We start from the raw sequence: 15,536 nt of genomic DNA on the forward strand, positions 1-15,536 counted from the left end.
TTTTGGATAACCTGTGAAAATTACAGATGCCCAAAATATGGCAGAAATCATGGTTGACCCCAGCTCAAAATTTATAACCAAATGTCTTAATCATTCAATTAAGACTTTTTAGAGAGCAAGAGACCCCACTCATACAGCTGGTTGCAACACAAGTTAGAATCAAATCCAAAAGATTTAGATGCAAACTTTTAACAGTGTTCCATTGACATGACCTTTGTGGAAAATTACAAATGACAATAGACAAAAATTTCTCATTGAAATGAAATGACAAAGCTCTTCCTTCTAATTAATTAGCATTTGTTATTTTACATGGTGCTGTAAGCAAACACTTAATTTGCACCAGAATACAGAAATTTGCTTCTGGGATTTTACAGTGGATGAAAATTAGACAACAAAATTACATTGAAAAAAAAAAAAAAAAAAAGATGATGAAATTGAAGGGCAGAAAAAAATAATGGCTCTCTTTGATCAATAGACCTAAAGATGATAAAGGGCTTCTTGGTACCAAGCAAATGATAAAAGGCTCAGTAGCAGTCCATGCAATCTTCAAATTTTTATATCTTGTATATACAACAGCATCCCCTCTGTCCATTATGGAAAAGACTGACAAAATGGTGGTCAGAGCTCAATTTTCATGTGGGATACTTGATTTGAACCTGCAGCATAAAAAAGAAGAAAAAGAAATTACCATTTATGAATTTATGATGCACAATTTTATACAGTAGGGATTTGAGAGGGTTTAACATCACTCATCCAATTCTGTTTCCCTATTTGGATTTTGACCATACCCCATTTGGACAATGGTTTGCAGATCATCTTCACCAAATGCTGGAAACTGGAACAAATTAACCAGGGACAGAGTTAGATAACTTATCAAACTACCAGAAAAAGGTACTTTTGGCTTGGAAAATTGTGTGAAGTAAAACTGTAAAATAAATTACCTGAGGAATGCCTTCACTGTTAAAACCACTGAGTGGAGGTAACTGCATCCCAAGGCTTTGGCATAGTGAGGTATCTAAGGGGTCCACTGCTCCATTAGAAATGTTGTTCTGTAGTGCTGGATTTTGCTGGCGCTGGTGGCCATAAACGGCTTGTGCCGAGGAATCTAATGGGAATATTGGATGTTGTGGCAAAGAGTTGTTTTGTTGAAATATCTAAAACCAGAAAAACCAGCAAAATCCCAATTCAGAAAAGTTGGAAAACATATAGAAGAAAAGAAATATATATATATATATATAAATATATATACAGTCATTAACTTTGTTGAGAGAATAAATTATGAACCTACTTCTTTTGACATTAGAGCATCCATGTTGAAATCCAGCCTGGTGTTCACAGAAGCCAACTTCATAGAGAGGAACTGCACAAGAAACATGCGGATAAGGGAAATGACTTGGAATCTGCCATACAAATTTACAAGCATCCGACCTTGTTGACTTTTTTTTTTCTCTTTTTTATCCATAAATGTCATTTTACCTCGACCTGACGTTGTAATGACTGAACATAATTTATAATCTCATCAAGCATAAGTGCTTTTCCAGTGACCTAAAAAAAAAACCAAAAATCAAAGTCATATTAGTAAAAAGGACACATCACACATTCATGCACCTTAAAAAGATAGAAGCTTGTCAGTAAAATTCTGCATTTTTTTGCAGACCTTATTACAGCCAGGTACAAGATCTTGAAGAAGCTTCATCCTTTCACTGATCTTCTCTCTTCGGACCTATCAAAATTACATAAACCCATGTCAGCATATTGACAATCTAAAGATTTTGGAGGGAATTAAATTAAACTGAATATAAATTCAACCCATAATTCTTACCCTTTCAGCTAAACTATGGCTGTCAGTGGCTTGACCCCTTCTTGCTCTTACATGAATGTAGTCCTTGGGAGGCTCAGGTGGCTTTGGACCAGTCTTGGTTTGCTTCTCATCACTACTGATGCTTCCCTTTGTATCCTCCTCTGCTTTAACAGAGCCATTTTGATCATTCCCATTATTTTCATTTGGCTTGCTTCTCTTTGCATTAGAATTATCATTAAGTTCAGCCCCCTGTACCCAAAAACAAAAAAGAATAACATTAAATTAAATAATGCTGTAATGTATGATCAAAGTAAAATGCTGCTTCGACAAAAAAAAATGCTGCACAAATTTCAAAATGGGAAAATGGATAAATTTATAATTGTTTGTATGTATGTATGTATGTATGTATGTATGTATGCAAAGTATGTACCTTTGTAGCAATGGGAGATGGGGATGATATTGGTGGAGGCTCCTTAGCTTTTCCCTTGGAAACTGATTTTCTTTTCCTGGAATTCAAATCCATGGAATTGGAAGCTACCAACCCTGTCTCCCCATTTGGGTTTTGTTCAGAAAGTGTTGATTCCTCTCGAGAAATGGGCAACTCATGTCGATCCTGCAGCAAAGAATTCATCTTTTCTTGCAGACCTGTCTGAGATCCAAGTGCCTTAAGAGCAGGGCTGCTCGAAACCCGAGGAAGCTTACCATTTCCCATAATGGCATTAGATCTATAAGGCAGCTCAGTATTGTTGTTGCTGCTGTTGTTGTTGTTCATTCCAAGTTGGGTTGTTCTGCCATTGAAGCTCCTGCTCCCAAAGCATGAAAATTTAGCAGCTCTTTCTGCAAATCCAGGGTCAGCTGAGAACTCAGCCACACTAGAATTCAAAGGCATGGGCTTTCCCATATTGGGCAGCTTTTCTTTCTTCAAATGATGATCCATGATGGGCAAGCTCAGCTTGGGAGGCGAGTTCAAAGGAGTGCTATAACATGAAGTGTTGGTGCTTGCATTTCCATTTCCATTTCTACCCATGTAAGTATTCGCCTGAATTCCCAACAAGGACTGAGAGTGCGGCGAGATCTCACCGGAGCTCCCGATGTTTCCAAGCTTCCCTATCAACTCTCTGATCACAAAGCTCTCATTGGAGATGTTGGAATTTGATGCCGCCGGAGAAGACACCATTGAACTCAGGGCTGACTCGAAGTGGATGTTCTGGTCGGCTGACTTGTCCCAGTTGGGATTGTAGAAGCAATCCGGTGACTGCTCGGATGAGCAATTCCGGTCTGCCGTGGCGGTGGCTTGGACGTCCATGGCGGTCGAGAACGAAGAACGCCATGCCGGCATTGAAGATGTTTGCCCAAAGTGAAGTGGTGGGATTCCAGCATTTAGAAAAAACTCATTCTCCATGATATGATCAGCAATTTGTCAATCAGTATGAAAAGGCTGAAACTTTAAATGTTGCAGCTAAAAAGATTGTTTCTTTTTCTTCTTTCTTGTTGGGTTATGTGGAGAAACAGAGAAAGAGAGAGAAGAAAGGCTTCCAAAGCCAACAGGTTGGTTTGAGAAAGAGAAGCAAGAGGAAGTGAAATTTGGGGTGGTGGAAGATACAAATGTGGGGTTTGATATATATGATTGCAGATGAGAGAAGAAGAGTAATGAGTATGATGGTTTGGTGCATAAAAGCTTAAGCAAAAGCAGAGACAGAAAGAGAAAGAGAAGCAGAAAGGAGAAAGAGAGGGAAGGAGGAGAGGGGGAAGGGGGTGGGTTGGGGGGAGATTAAGTTAAATAGGGAAAAGAGGAGAGAAATTTTTCACCAAAAAAAAAAAAGAAAAGAGAAGAGAGAAAAAGGTTAGTTTGGGGTTTTGAGTTGTTTTTTTTTTTTTGGGGCTAAAGGGCAGGGGTAAATTGGTAGTTTTACTTTGGCCACCTCCGGAAAAGGCGGGGAGAGGTGGTTGCCGGGCCTTGGACGTTAAAACACCTAAAATGTCTAATTGTCCAATTTCCCTCTCGAAGTAAACAATCCACATCCACTGCCCCTAGAACAAGGTACGGAAACCGCTACCAAAGTTTTTCTCTACTTCTTTTACTCTCTTTGTTTGCACGTATTCTTTTCATGAAGGATATTCGAACTTGATTGCAAGTGAGTTGACTCATTGACAAAATCAACTGACCTAATCCACATTTATTTCTTTCACGTTTTTATTTAGCTACAAAATGAAGATAAATTTTTTTTGGTGGTTGAAAGAATACACACGAGCATGTAGTCCATGTACACAAACCATACGAACCATTTTGGGTTTGGAGGACAATTTGGGGTACAACTAATCATGGCTTGGATTGTGAAGGCTTTTCAGCTTTCCAATTCTAATTTTGTTTAAAGCTCTCGGACCTTTTCATGATTTCCACCCCAACCAAATTGACTTGGTGATGGTGTTAGAACTGTGGGTCAAACATAATAGTTGTCCGACATTCAGATATCATAAGTCGGGTATCTTCTTAAATTGCACTTATGCCTAATAAGATAAACATCGTATTTGAATACTTTGTTGAAAGCTCTCAGATCTTTTTATGATTTCCTCCTCAAATAAATTGACTTGGTGGTGTTAGAATTGTGTCGAATAGAATAATTATCTGACATGTTTTTTAAATTGAATATCTTCATGAATTACACCGACAATTATTAAGTTAAACTCCGCATTTGAATTCTCTCACAGTACTTCTAGTAGACTTTTATGTATCCTTATGCTTAATCAAATGGAGCATAAATGAATTCACCACCCTTCATGGAATTGTCAAGAATCTATAGAGAAAATCCCCAATAACCAGGCACGTATGCTCATTGGGCCATTTGGGTAATTTGATTTTTTTTCCTTTGTCTTTTTATTTGGAGAGAGAGAGGGGGGGGGGGTTGTGTGTTTGATTGGGGGTAGGAAAATTCATCATCTATGACATAAGTATTATACCTGACATTTTGACGCAGTTTAAAATAACCTAACCTAAGCTTTGGCGGGGGAAGGGGTTAATTTCAATGTAGATATTCCCCAACTCCCTCTTGTTTATGTAATTTTTAAGGAACCCTAATTTTATATTCAGCAATCATTTGAGTCAACACAAGGGATTGTTTGGGTTAAAAGTCAAAGTGAATAAAATAGATTCTGTTTTATTTTTATTGAACAGTAAAGTTAATTTCGTCTACGTTCATGCTAAACCAAATTTTAATTATTCATCTTGTGGAAAACATAAAAAGAAAATATATAAATGTGTATCTTCATCAAGGACTTGTTTAGGGCTTGGTCAATGATTGAATTAAATGGGGCAACTGGGCGGTTTACCCGGGTTTGGTCTGGTTCACATAACAGGCCATCTCTCTCTCTCTCTCTCTCTCTCTTTCTCTCTCAGCTGCCTGACTATATGTTATGTATGCTTTTTGAATTGCTTAGCAGCAACCCACTTTCTAAGAAATACAAGAGAAACAGAAGCACTTGTTCCTATAAGTTATTTTTTGTATAGCTGTTTCCCAGCCATGACGCATTGAAGCCTTGAGGCATTGAATTTGAAACTTTTCCTACAGTTTTATTGATTATTATTGTTACCCTACACACATTTGGCCACCCAATTTGGTAACTTCCTCATGAAAATGCAGTCAAGTCCCATCTACTCCATTGCACACTCTCCTTTATAATGGGTTTGTCTTATGTTTAGATAATTGGGATGTTACCCTAGTAGAAATAAATGTCTTGCTTCCCTACGTCGAATTAAGCTAACTGTATTATAAGTTCATATTCCAAGCTCAAATTAGGAGTTTTGGATTACATTATTCCAACTCGTCTAATTGCAGTTTTGTCACTCATAAAATATTGAAATTTACGAATTGTTCTGCAATATTGACCTACTATTTTGTTCACACACACATATATAAGAATAACGCGTAAAACTCACAGGAGACAGTCGTGTGTTTATACATCAAAGTAATTCATCAAATGTGTTGTGATCCCTTAATTGCAACATGAATGAGAGATTCCCCGCTAAACAAATCATGATAAGTAAAGTCACTATCTTGGAAAAGTTTTCAAAAAGCAATATGAAACAAATGCTAAATGTGTTTTAGGTCAAGTACTATGTCTTAATAGTTGTGACCAACCCAATCCATTTTTTGGATAAATTCATGTATCTTTCAAGTTTTTTTTCTTCTTTAACAGGCATCCGCGCATGTGTATCTTTCAAGTTGGAGACCACGATATCCATTGCTGGCTATCTATCATTTATGTATACAGCAAAAACCCTGTCTGGTCTTCATATTTATGGTCCTAAAGTTTTCCTTCCATTCAACCAGACTCCATCTCTGACTACTTTCTGGTCACTTCTCAAAAACTTATTTAGGGCACGAAAAATATGCATCACATGAGATTTTGCCAACCCTCATGGGCCATGCATGCATATCTCCTCATTTATGAATGTCCTGCCCATCGATCTACATGTAGCCGTTATCATGGAACATAATTAGGATGTATCTAACTACATGTATTTATATACATCTATGGATTAATATGTCAACCGACATCTGAGAACATCAAGTTAGTTTTGAATTAACCTCTGACACTAAAGTTAATATAGAAAACAAATTTAGGGATTTAAATAATATGTATATATATAGATATATAAAGAGCTTCTGTTGATGGATCTCTCAAATAAATCCTTATAAGACCCACTTCGTATTATATATCACTAATTCAAACCGTCTATTTTATAGATATTCATTCAAAGATCATATCTGCAAAAAAAATCACTTGAATCCGATATCATTTGACTACTAAATTGAATTATTGACATTTTAGTATTCTTGAAGCACCGTGTTAATTGATTTTGTAGGACACAATTAGATCTCGAAACGGTTTCCGATTTGTCTAGTTTTTTGTAAGGATGATCTATGAATGAAGATCTAAAAAATAGATTATTTGAATTTAAAAAAAAAACTTCATAAAGTACCCAAAAGGACGTTACTCAAATAAAATTATTTAAGAAATTCCTCAATAAAGATGGACTGATATATATTTACATGTTATATATATATATGGGGAAAAATCTTGGCACCAATTGCACTGGTTTGTCACATGGCCTTGCAACATTGATAAAAAAAAATCGTGAAAATAATAGTAGTAGATATTTATCAATTTCGTGGCTTGGTTAACTGGGCAACTCCACCGCCCTAGCTCTCCACAAACAAAGATTGTTCTTAAGCATTAAATGTTGGGAAGATTTTGGGTCAAATCTGTACCAATAAATAATTTTAACATGTGTGGAAACAATCACGTACGTAAGTTATAAAATAATATTATATCAATTTGCGTGTCGGTTTTAAGCCTTCACCTGTTTTTTTCTTCTTTTCTTTTTTTGTTGTTGGAAGCCTTCACCTGTTTTGATTTCCCCTTCTGCATGGCTTGTCATTCAAGATGTCATATATTTCTCTTTTTTCTTAAAAAAAATATATCATATGATTTGCATGAGAGTAAACATAGATATTTCTCGGCTTTTGTGTTGTGGTTGTGTTTGTTATTTTAGTTTTATCATTGAAAAATTAATTAAGGACTCATTTGGTATCCTACTCAAAAAAGTAAACTAAAAACTCATGATTTGTTTTTTAAAATATGAGTTTTTAAATACCGATTTTATGATATAAAAACTTGTTTGGTATTGAACTTCAAACTATTTTTAAGATTGAAATTAAAATCAGAAAATTAATTCCCAAATTGAAATTAACGCGAGAGAGAGAGAGAAAAAAAAAACTGTAAAATCAGGTTTTTTGAACTTTGGATTTAAAATTTACTTTTGAGTTTATAAAATTGAATCAAAGTAAGATACAAACGGGCCAAAACATTTTTTTTGCTGAAATTGGAGAGGTATGAAGTAGTGAGTACTTATAAATTTATATGATATATGTTCTTAGATTCCAAATCATTCTGATTCATTCATCCCTTTTTTAAAAAAAAAAAATTACCATTTTAACGTTTTCTTCTTTCTGAAAAAGACATTTCTTGGGTGGTAATCATTTCTTTTTTATACCAAACAAATTAAATATTGTTATATGACTGTTTTTAGAAGTTCATATCAATGAGTTTCGCTAATCATGGTTGTTGGAAGGGTTGTCAATAAATATATTTTTCCTTTGCAAAATTTTAACTAATAGTACTAATTAAGTAAACAAAAACCCATTTAGAGACGTTCTTAATAATTTATTTGATAGCAAACAAAAACTAAATTATATGTATTATTGTTGTTTTAGCCAACGGGGCCATATATAATTTCTATTTGTATATATCTAGCTTATACATATTTAATTAATTCAGAAACTAATTAAATATACGAGTTCTGTGTCATGCCAAATTAATTAAGTACGTTTCGTTTCTAAACACATCAGGCACGTACTGCAGGCAAACCCTAATTGAATAGAAAGCTTGTGTCATTAATTTTTGTACATATTGTGTCCATAATCTAATCACACTTATGCAGCACGAATGAACACAAGGAATCATTTTGTACTGATTGGGCAGTGCCTTGTCTTTGATTGTTGATTGAATTAGTGTGTGTTTGCAAAGACAAACACACAACTTTTTATAATGTAATTCTCTAGTCATCACTTCCTATTTCAACAAATGCAATAATCGTGTAAGATTTACCTGATGTCGGTGTTTAATTTTATAACAAGAATTTAATTCTCGTCTTGTCTCTTATATCATGTTTTACCTAACGAATTCAATTTTCGTCTTTTCTCTTATACCGGGTCTTACTGATGTCAGTGTTTAATTTTGCAACAATATTTCAATTCTCACTTTTTCTCGTCTAGCGTCTTAGACCATCTTTTCATTTAAAGGAGAATCACTAATTATGTGAGGAGGGTTATTAGAAAAGGAGAATTGACACATCATTACTTGTAAAACTATCATACATAGGGTAATGACAAAAGAAAAGAGAAGATAATAAAATGTAAGTATTGTTTTCTAAAGTTCATAATTCTTTCCAAATTATACTGTGTAAGCAAACAAAATCATTTACGTAATGAATTGGCTTTGTCTTGCTTTTGGTCTGTCCCTTGTCTTGTACTTAGCACTACACATAGAAAGTAAGCTACATATAAAAATCAAACCCCAAAGTAAGTAAAAGAAATTATTAATAACTATATGTTAAACAAAATTAAAGAGCAGATGATGACCTCAGTTTAAGCCAAACACACGAGAGAGAGAGAGAGAGAGAGGGAGATTAGCTTAATTAATGGTTTACAGATGATGCTGGGTGGAGTGCTTTGTTGCTTATGTTTTTTAATTATTATAATAAAATAAGAATTAACATGTGAATTATTATGCTCAGAGTAGACAATGTAAATTAAATTAAATTAAATGTTCATATTATATACACACACACACACAGCACTTTGATAAATTGTCCAAAACCACAAGTGGTGAAACTAGCGGCGTAAAACATCCAAACCACTACAAAAATATGGGTGAAAGAATTCATGTCCCTACAGCCTGCCTACTCTCGAGCCTGGCTTGGCATCATCTAGCTCACTATTATGCTATGCTAATTCTACTTTATATATATAAAATAAAAAATATATGACGTCTGAACAGTAATAATATTTGGATGTCCGTTTGGAAGAATTTATATATATATATAATTATTATTTTATTCGGATATCCGCATGTTATTATTTTGTGAATTTTATTGTAAACATGCGTGAAGGTAGAGAAAAATAATATAAAATACATGGAGTCCGCATAATAATAACATCTAAATGTCCGTACAGAAGAATTTACACATATATATATATATATATATGTAAATTATATGTTGAATGCAATTCTTTTTTTATATTTGATATTGGTGACTTTGTGATATTGTAAGGTAAGCATGGGCTGGCTTTGTTCGACGTCAAGCCGAAATCAAGACCAAATTAATCCACTTATCAGAGTTCTTTTTAAAATTTGATAATCAACCCAAGTCAAGAACTTGTCCATTGGGAGGACACTACAACTGCACAGTTGATTTGGTCCAACAATTTTTTTTTATTTTTTTATTTTTATCGGTAGATATATAATTATTATTATTATTATTTTTCACAAAACAATCTTGGGCCAAAGAAAATCTACACCCGATAAAAAGCAAAGCCCAAAACAAACGTCGTGTACATTGTCAAGGATAAAATCATATATGTACCCAATATATAAAAGGAAGTTCATCTTCAAGGCTGAAAATCCCAAAAAGCAATTCCCTCCTACTTGGCCCAACTTCCAACTACCTTGTGTGGGCCAACTTTCAAGTACCTAGCATGGCCCAACTTCCGAGTACCCAGTGATTTTAATCGTATAGCCGTGCGGCTATACTTTTTAAAGAAATTTTTAAAAACCCAGTATAGCCGACCGGCTATACCCTTGAAATGTATTATGTTTAAAGAGTATAGCCGCGCGGCTATACTATTTATTAAAAGAAAATTAGCAACATATGTTTTCGAGAGTACTGATTCGTAAAAACAAAAGGTCCGAAAAAATACAGTACAGCCGCGCTGCTATACTCTTGAAATATATTATATTCAACAGTATAGCCGGGCGGCTATACTATTTATCAAAGAAAATTTTAAAAAAACTCCTGCAAGAGTGGGTATGAATCAATTTCTTCTTTTTCCTTAAGCTAACTTACCTTACTACCAAGCATATGAATGATCATAAAGTTTGGCTACTATATAATATTTCAATATATATTATTTTTATTTAATAATATGTAAAATTGTGTGTATAAGACATTAATTTTGTGTGTATTATTAACAATTTTGTAAAACACATGTATTAAACATGAAAAATCTGCACGTACATGTATTGTACGTTTTCCTTGTGTATAGAAAATGAAAATATTGTTGAAAAATATGTATATATGTATAGAACACAATTATTAAACGACAATATATTATACTATTTATTATTAAAAATAAAAATAAAAATAAAAACAAAATAGGCCTCCAGTGACATTAATTTTTTTTTAATTTAAGCAACAAAGTCTCCGTGTTGAAAACTTGATCCAGTGAGTGTTGCTTTGATTTGACTACACTTACACTAAAAGCTCGTACACCAAGTTGGACCTCAATCTTTGTCAATATGCGCTGTACGTTAAGTGGAGGTGAACCTTTGTAACTCAAAACCCATGCACTCTTAAATATCCATATTTGTATTGAAGCTAGGTTTTCTAATTCACGAGTCATGAGATTTTCGAACTTGAGATATTTTTTAATATTGTAAATAGAAGTCTCACTAATTTAATAGTTAGTTGGTGTGTTCAAGTTAGCTTAACTAAACTAAAGTAAAACCAGAGTTTTAAGTACTTATCATGTGTTTCTCATGACCTAACATTATCATCTACATTATATCCCATGGTGCAAATGAAAACGACATGCGTTTGGTTTCTACCGACTATATACTGAGACGAGACGACATCGTTAGAAGCATGCACGTGTAGAAGCGAGAGTGGGTTTGTTCACTATGGGGGATCATATAGGCATATATATTGATGTTGATTGCCTCTTTCCTTGTAAGTCATTCTTACGAATTATAGTTTGACACATATGCAAAAATAATTCATAAAAAAATACATATACAAAAATTTATACACACATATTAAGCTGTTATTGGCAAGAATATATGAATTCCTACTTACATGATAAGAAATGAAGTGTTTTCCTATAGGTATAATGTCGAAATCATGTTGACATATTGTGAAAAAATCAAAATGTATGGGGGCCCATCGTTATGATGAAATCTATAGACTATAGGTACCGACTATGTACCACAGTACATTTTGGAATCATTATTTCATCGTGGACCCATCAAACTTACAATCATCTTCATCTTTTATTACAATATAAAAATTGATAAGCTTATCACATTTTTATATCACATTGTGTATCATCTTTTAAATAAAGATAGATCTCATTACATTGGTAGGCTCCATTTTTATACCACATTATGAAAAATGCTTTTTCGTGAACCAGTCAAGTTAAACTGCCTACTTGGAGTTCGTGGAAAGTTCCAACAAAAAGAGACTCGTAGAAGATAATAATCCAATTGAAATATTAAACCCATGTACTGCTTAAATTAAATCTCACCCTTTCCGCTCACCAAGAGCCATAATTTAAGGTTTCAAGATTGAACACAAAAAGTTTATAATGTCGACATAATACTTGCTCCAAAAGAAATGCTTTATCCACATCAAGCTCAAATCTCAGATAAATCAATAATGTTTACTTACACACGCATGTATTATGAGATTTGAATCGAGAATCACTTGAGAGCATGTCAAATATCTGAGCCAATTAAACTAACACCCGATTAGTATATTAATAATTAGCTGAAAGGACAGTGAATGTATTATATATGGAATATGATCATAGTTCTCAATTTCTTGACCTTAGCCAGAGAGAATAAAAATGGTTCAAGCAGTCGAATAATTCCAACGTCCCATTTTAGAGTGGGACTTCTTCAAAACCCAAAAGCTGCTCTATTATATACCTAATTCTATTGGAATCATATCACATTAGTTAATTAGTAGGTTAATGTATATCACCATAATCCAAATCAAACTAACTAAAGTATAAAACTCCACTCGTATATATCTCACTAACTGCTGCACTCTCATCCTTTCCACCCACAAAGAGGCAGCTAAGCCCCAACAAAGGGCCCCTCCCCCTCCCCCACCCTATCTCTCATGTACTCTAAGTTCAAGGCCTGGTTTGGAAATATCGCATTGATTGAATCCAATATGGGGCTCCACGTATTAAGTTGTACTAATGTCCAAATTCACGTTTGGTGAACTTCAAATACTCGGAGTAAACTTATAAAATTGAACGATAGTTCAATATATTGTGTTATATAAGTCTTATATAAAGGGGTTATATTTAACTTCAATCCAGTTAAAGTTCAGTCGCCGTATTAGGTAGAGGCTCGTTGTTTTTAAGATGTTAGACATTAAGTTATTCGATTTAGCAATCCATCACGATCATTGTTATATGTACTTTCGTATAAATAATTTGTTATTCATTCATAATAATTGTCTAATTTGAGAATCCGGTTATATAATTGTTAAGTTCAACAAACATAAGACATGATGATTATTAAGTTCACCAAACATCAATTAAATACAAACTTATCTTCTATGAACACCAAAAATTTGAACTTATCTGGTCTAGTCACACCTTCCAAATGTTAGAAGAGTGAAGCCCAAGACTCATTCAACCATGTGATAGTCTCGTGGGTGACGAGCCCTTACCCTACGAAAACCATAAGGCAATGAGTGCGAGAGAGTTTCCAAGCGGTCAAGAACCCCCGCGTCACACATATACTGGAATAAACCACTGCAGGTGCCACTGGATATGCTGCCACGTATACAGTCCGACTCGGATATCCTCTTCCAATAAACAGTTTATTTTCCCCAAAACCCACTTTTCAAATAAAAAACCGAATATTCCCATTTAAATTCCTCCAAAACCTTCCCCCTATATATAAAGCCTGTCATATATTCTATTTTACCTCCAAGTTTCTCCACATTAGTAAAAGCTCATCACCAAAAGCTGCTTCATCAATGGCGGCTTTTGTAAGAACCAGAACAAAGAGAGTCACTTACCCTCTCGACGACAAGGTCAGGGCACGCCTCGTCGGCGGCTACAGCTCCGACCTCAGCATCTACGACGTCAGCAGCGGAAGCGAGCATTCCGGCGCCGGCGACTCGCCCTGCCTCTCCGAGCTCGTCCACGATTTCCTCCAGGACGACTCGTCCGAGACTTGGTTACCGGACAACGAGACTGACTCGGACCGAGTCGACTCGGTCTCCGACGCGAAAGCGATGGACTCTGTTCTCAGATCCGCGGCTGTTAGCGGAAATGAGGACTCGTTTGCGAAGCTGCTCCGCTCTCACGTTTCCGAGGCGGTGGAGGCGTTCTCGTGCCTGAGATCCGGCAACAAGTCAGCTCTGCGACGGAGCGTGATGTCGTTTTTGAGAGCCCGGGGGCACAATGCGGCGATCTGCAAGACCAATTGGAGCTCTTCCGGCAACATCACGGCCGGGAGCTACGAGTTCATCGACGTGGTTTGCGCCCAATCGAGCTCCTCCATGTGGCAGAGCCGGTACTTCGTGGACCTCGACTTCGCCGCCCAGCTCGAAATCGCTAGGCCGACGAGCCAGTACTCGCGGCTGTTGCAGTTGCTGCCGAAAGACTTCGTTGGCAGCTCGGACGGACCTGAAGCGAATCGTCCGAGTCATGAGCGACGCCGTCAAGAGGTCGCTGAGAAGCAGAGAGCTCTCGGTGCCTCCGTGGAGGAAAAACCGTTACATGCAGAACAAGTGGTTTGGTCCGTACAAACGGACAGTTAATCCGTTGACGGAGAAATCGTTTTCAATATCATCCACCGTTTTCGCTCCGGTCTCTGGTGCAAAATGCCGTTGGGTTGGGTTCGACGACGCCGTTTCCGACTCCAGCGTCAACGGCCGTCTCTACGTCCGTACTTAGAAGATTAGTAATAATTAGATAAATTAATCGGTTAATCCAAAAATAATGATGGTTAAATATTTAATTTTTTTGGTTTTTTGTGGTGTAACGCGGAAAATGCACATCGGGTACGCACACCTTAGCTGCACGTGACTTGAATATAGAAACATCCTAGTTCCAACAAATCTGGGCTGTTGGTTTGTTTTGTTGGGCGTAAGCCTACAAATCGAACGGTTTTGAGATGAGGACTCAGTGTAACGTGTGCAGATCAGAGTGGGTGATTACTTCGGTGTGAAGTTTTATCCTGAAAGGATTTTTGATGCGATGAGGATGACAGGTGGCACCGTGTGATGAAGTCGCTTTCTCGCGGGTGATGTGACGAGTGATGATAACATTTGGAAATTGTTGGGACAGCTGGCCTGTAATATAAGCGTTGGTGTGTGGGTGGTGCAACAAATCCATGTATGATATTTGTAAACGTGGAGGAACAAGATTAGAAAGAAGAGACAATAATTTGGAATTTTGGATAAGGCTTTTTGTTGTGTGTTTTTTTGGTTGGTCTGAAGCCTTTTTGTTGTTTTTTAATTCATTTTTGGAAAATGATTAGATAAGGCAAAACTATTTCTTGTGAAGGGGAAACACTTCTATGAAACGGAAATAGTACTGTTTTGTTATTTTTGATTAATTACGGTATGTTATATATGATAATTTTTCTACGTGACATATTGTGATTGACTGGGATAATAAAATAATGCTATCCTCGTTTCATACAAGGTTTTTTTACTCTGTGGGGCATAAAAAGTGGGACCATTGACATTTCTCTAAGTTGCAAACTCCATCTACATTAACCACAGATTTCTTCTGCTTCATTTTCGAATATAAGTTGTTAATTGAGCTTTTGTGGTGATGCTTACATTGCATTAAGGGAAATTTAAATTGTAACTTTGAGTCCTTATTATTGACATGGAGAGTTATAAATATGTTCATAAATATTTCGTTGCCCGCAGTTGAACCTTAATTGTTTAACAATCTAATTTGTATATGCTACAACGAATGTGATAGTGAGGCCTTTGAAAACAAAGGCTGTCCAAAATATTTAATGTAAAATATAACTCACCAGTTCAACTTACCTTCATGTCATTCTCCAAGTTTCAATCTACGTGTAATTCATGTGAATATATTTTTTTAAAACATAAAATAATTATTCGCAGGATCTT

At 35.6% G+C, this 15,536-nt stretch overlaps 2 protein-coding genes across 2 annotated transcripts; one reads left to right on the forward strand and one right to left on the reverse strand.

The window, feature by feature from the left end:
* Positions 1-479: 479 nt before the first annotated feature.
* On the reverse strand, positions 480-3,358 carry LOC103342808 (basic helix-loop-helix (bHLH) DNA-binding superfamily protein). The gene is made up of 8 exons (XM_008246462.3): positions 2,232-3,358; positions 1,823-2,050; positions 1,658-1,723; positions 1,477-1,545; positions 1,289-1,360; positions 942-1,154; positions 751-835; positions 480-656 (listed from the first exon to the last, which is right to left on the reverse strand). Exons 1-8 carry the CDS (start codon positions 3,201-3,203, stop codon positions 619-621), a joined length of 1,743 nt encoding a protein of 580 aa, XP_008244684.1. The 5' UTR covers positions 3,204-3,358; the 3' UTR covers positions 480-618.
* A 9,997-nt stretch (positions 3,359-13,355) lies between these two features.
* LOC103344110 (sulfate/thiosulfate import ATP-binding protein, putative (DUF506)) lies at positions 13,356-14,849 on the forward strand. Its single transcript, XM_008247737.3, is given in 2 exon segments — positions 13,356-14,066; positions 14,068-14,849. Coding segments are annotated over 2 exon segments (924 nt in total). The 5' UTR covers positions 13,356-13,415; the 3' UTR covers positions 14,341-14,849.
* Positions 14,850-15,536: the final 687 nt, after the last annotated feature.

This window comes from Prunus mume, linkage group LG6, assembly GCF_029339155.1.
Source record: "Prunus mume cultivar Tortuosa linkage group LG6, ASM2933915v1, whole genome shotgun sequence".
NCBI lineage: Eukaryota > Viridiplantae > Streptophyta > Magnoliopsida > Rosales > Rosaceae > Prunus > Prunus mume.

Excerpts from the sequence above, each read along its gene's own strand:
- LOC103342808 (XM_008246462.3), bottom strand. The coding sequence starts at position 3,203 with ATGGAGAATGAGTTTTTTCTAAATGCTGGAATCCCACCACTTCACTTT. Across the intron at positions 1,361-1,476 it reads CATTACAACGTCAGGTCGAG|TTCCTCTCTATGAAGTTGGC; the intron begins GTAAAATGACAT and ends TTTCTTGTGCAG. Across the intron at positions 657-750 it reads TAGGGAAACAGAATTGGATG|GTTCAAATCAAGTATCCCAC; the intron begins AGTGATGTTAAA and ends TTTATGCTGCAG.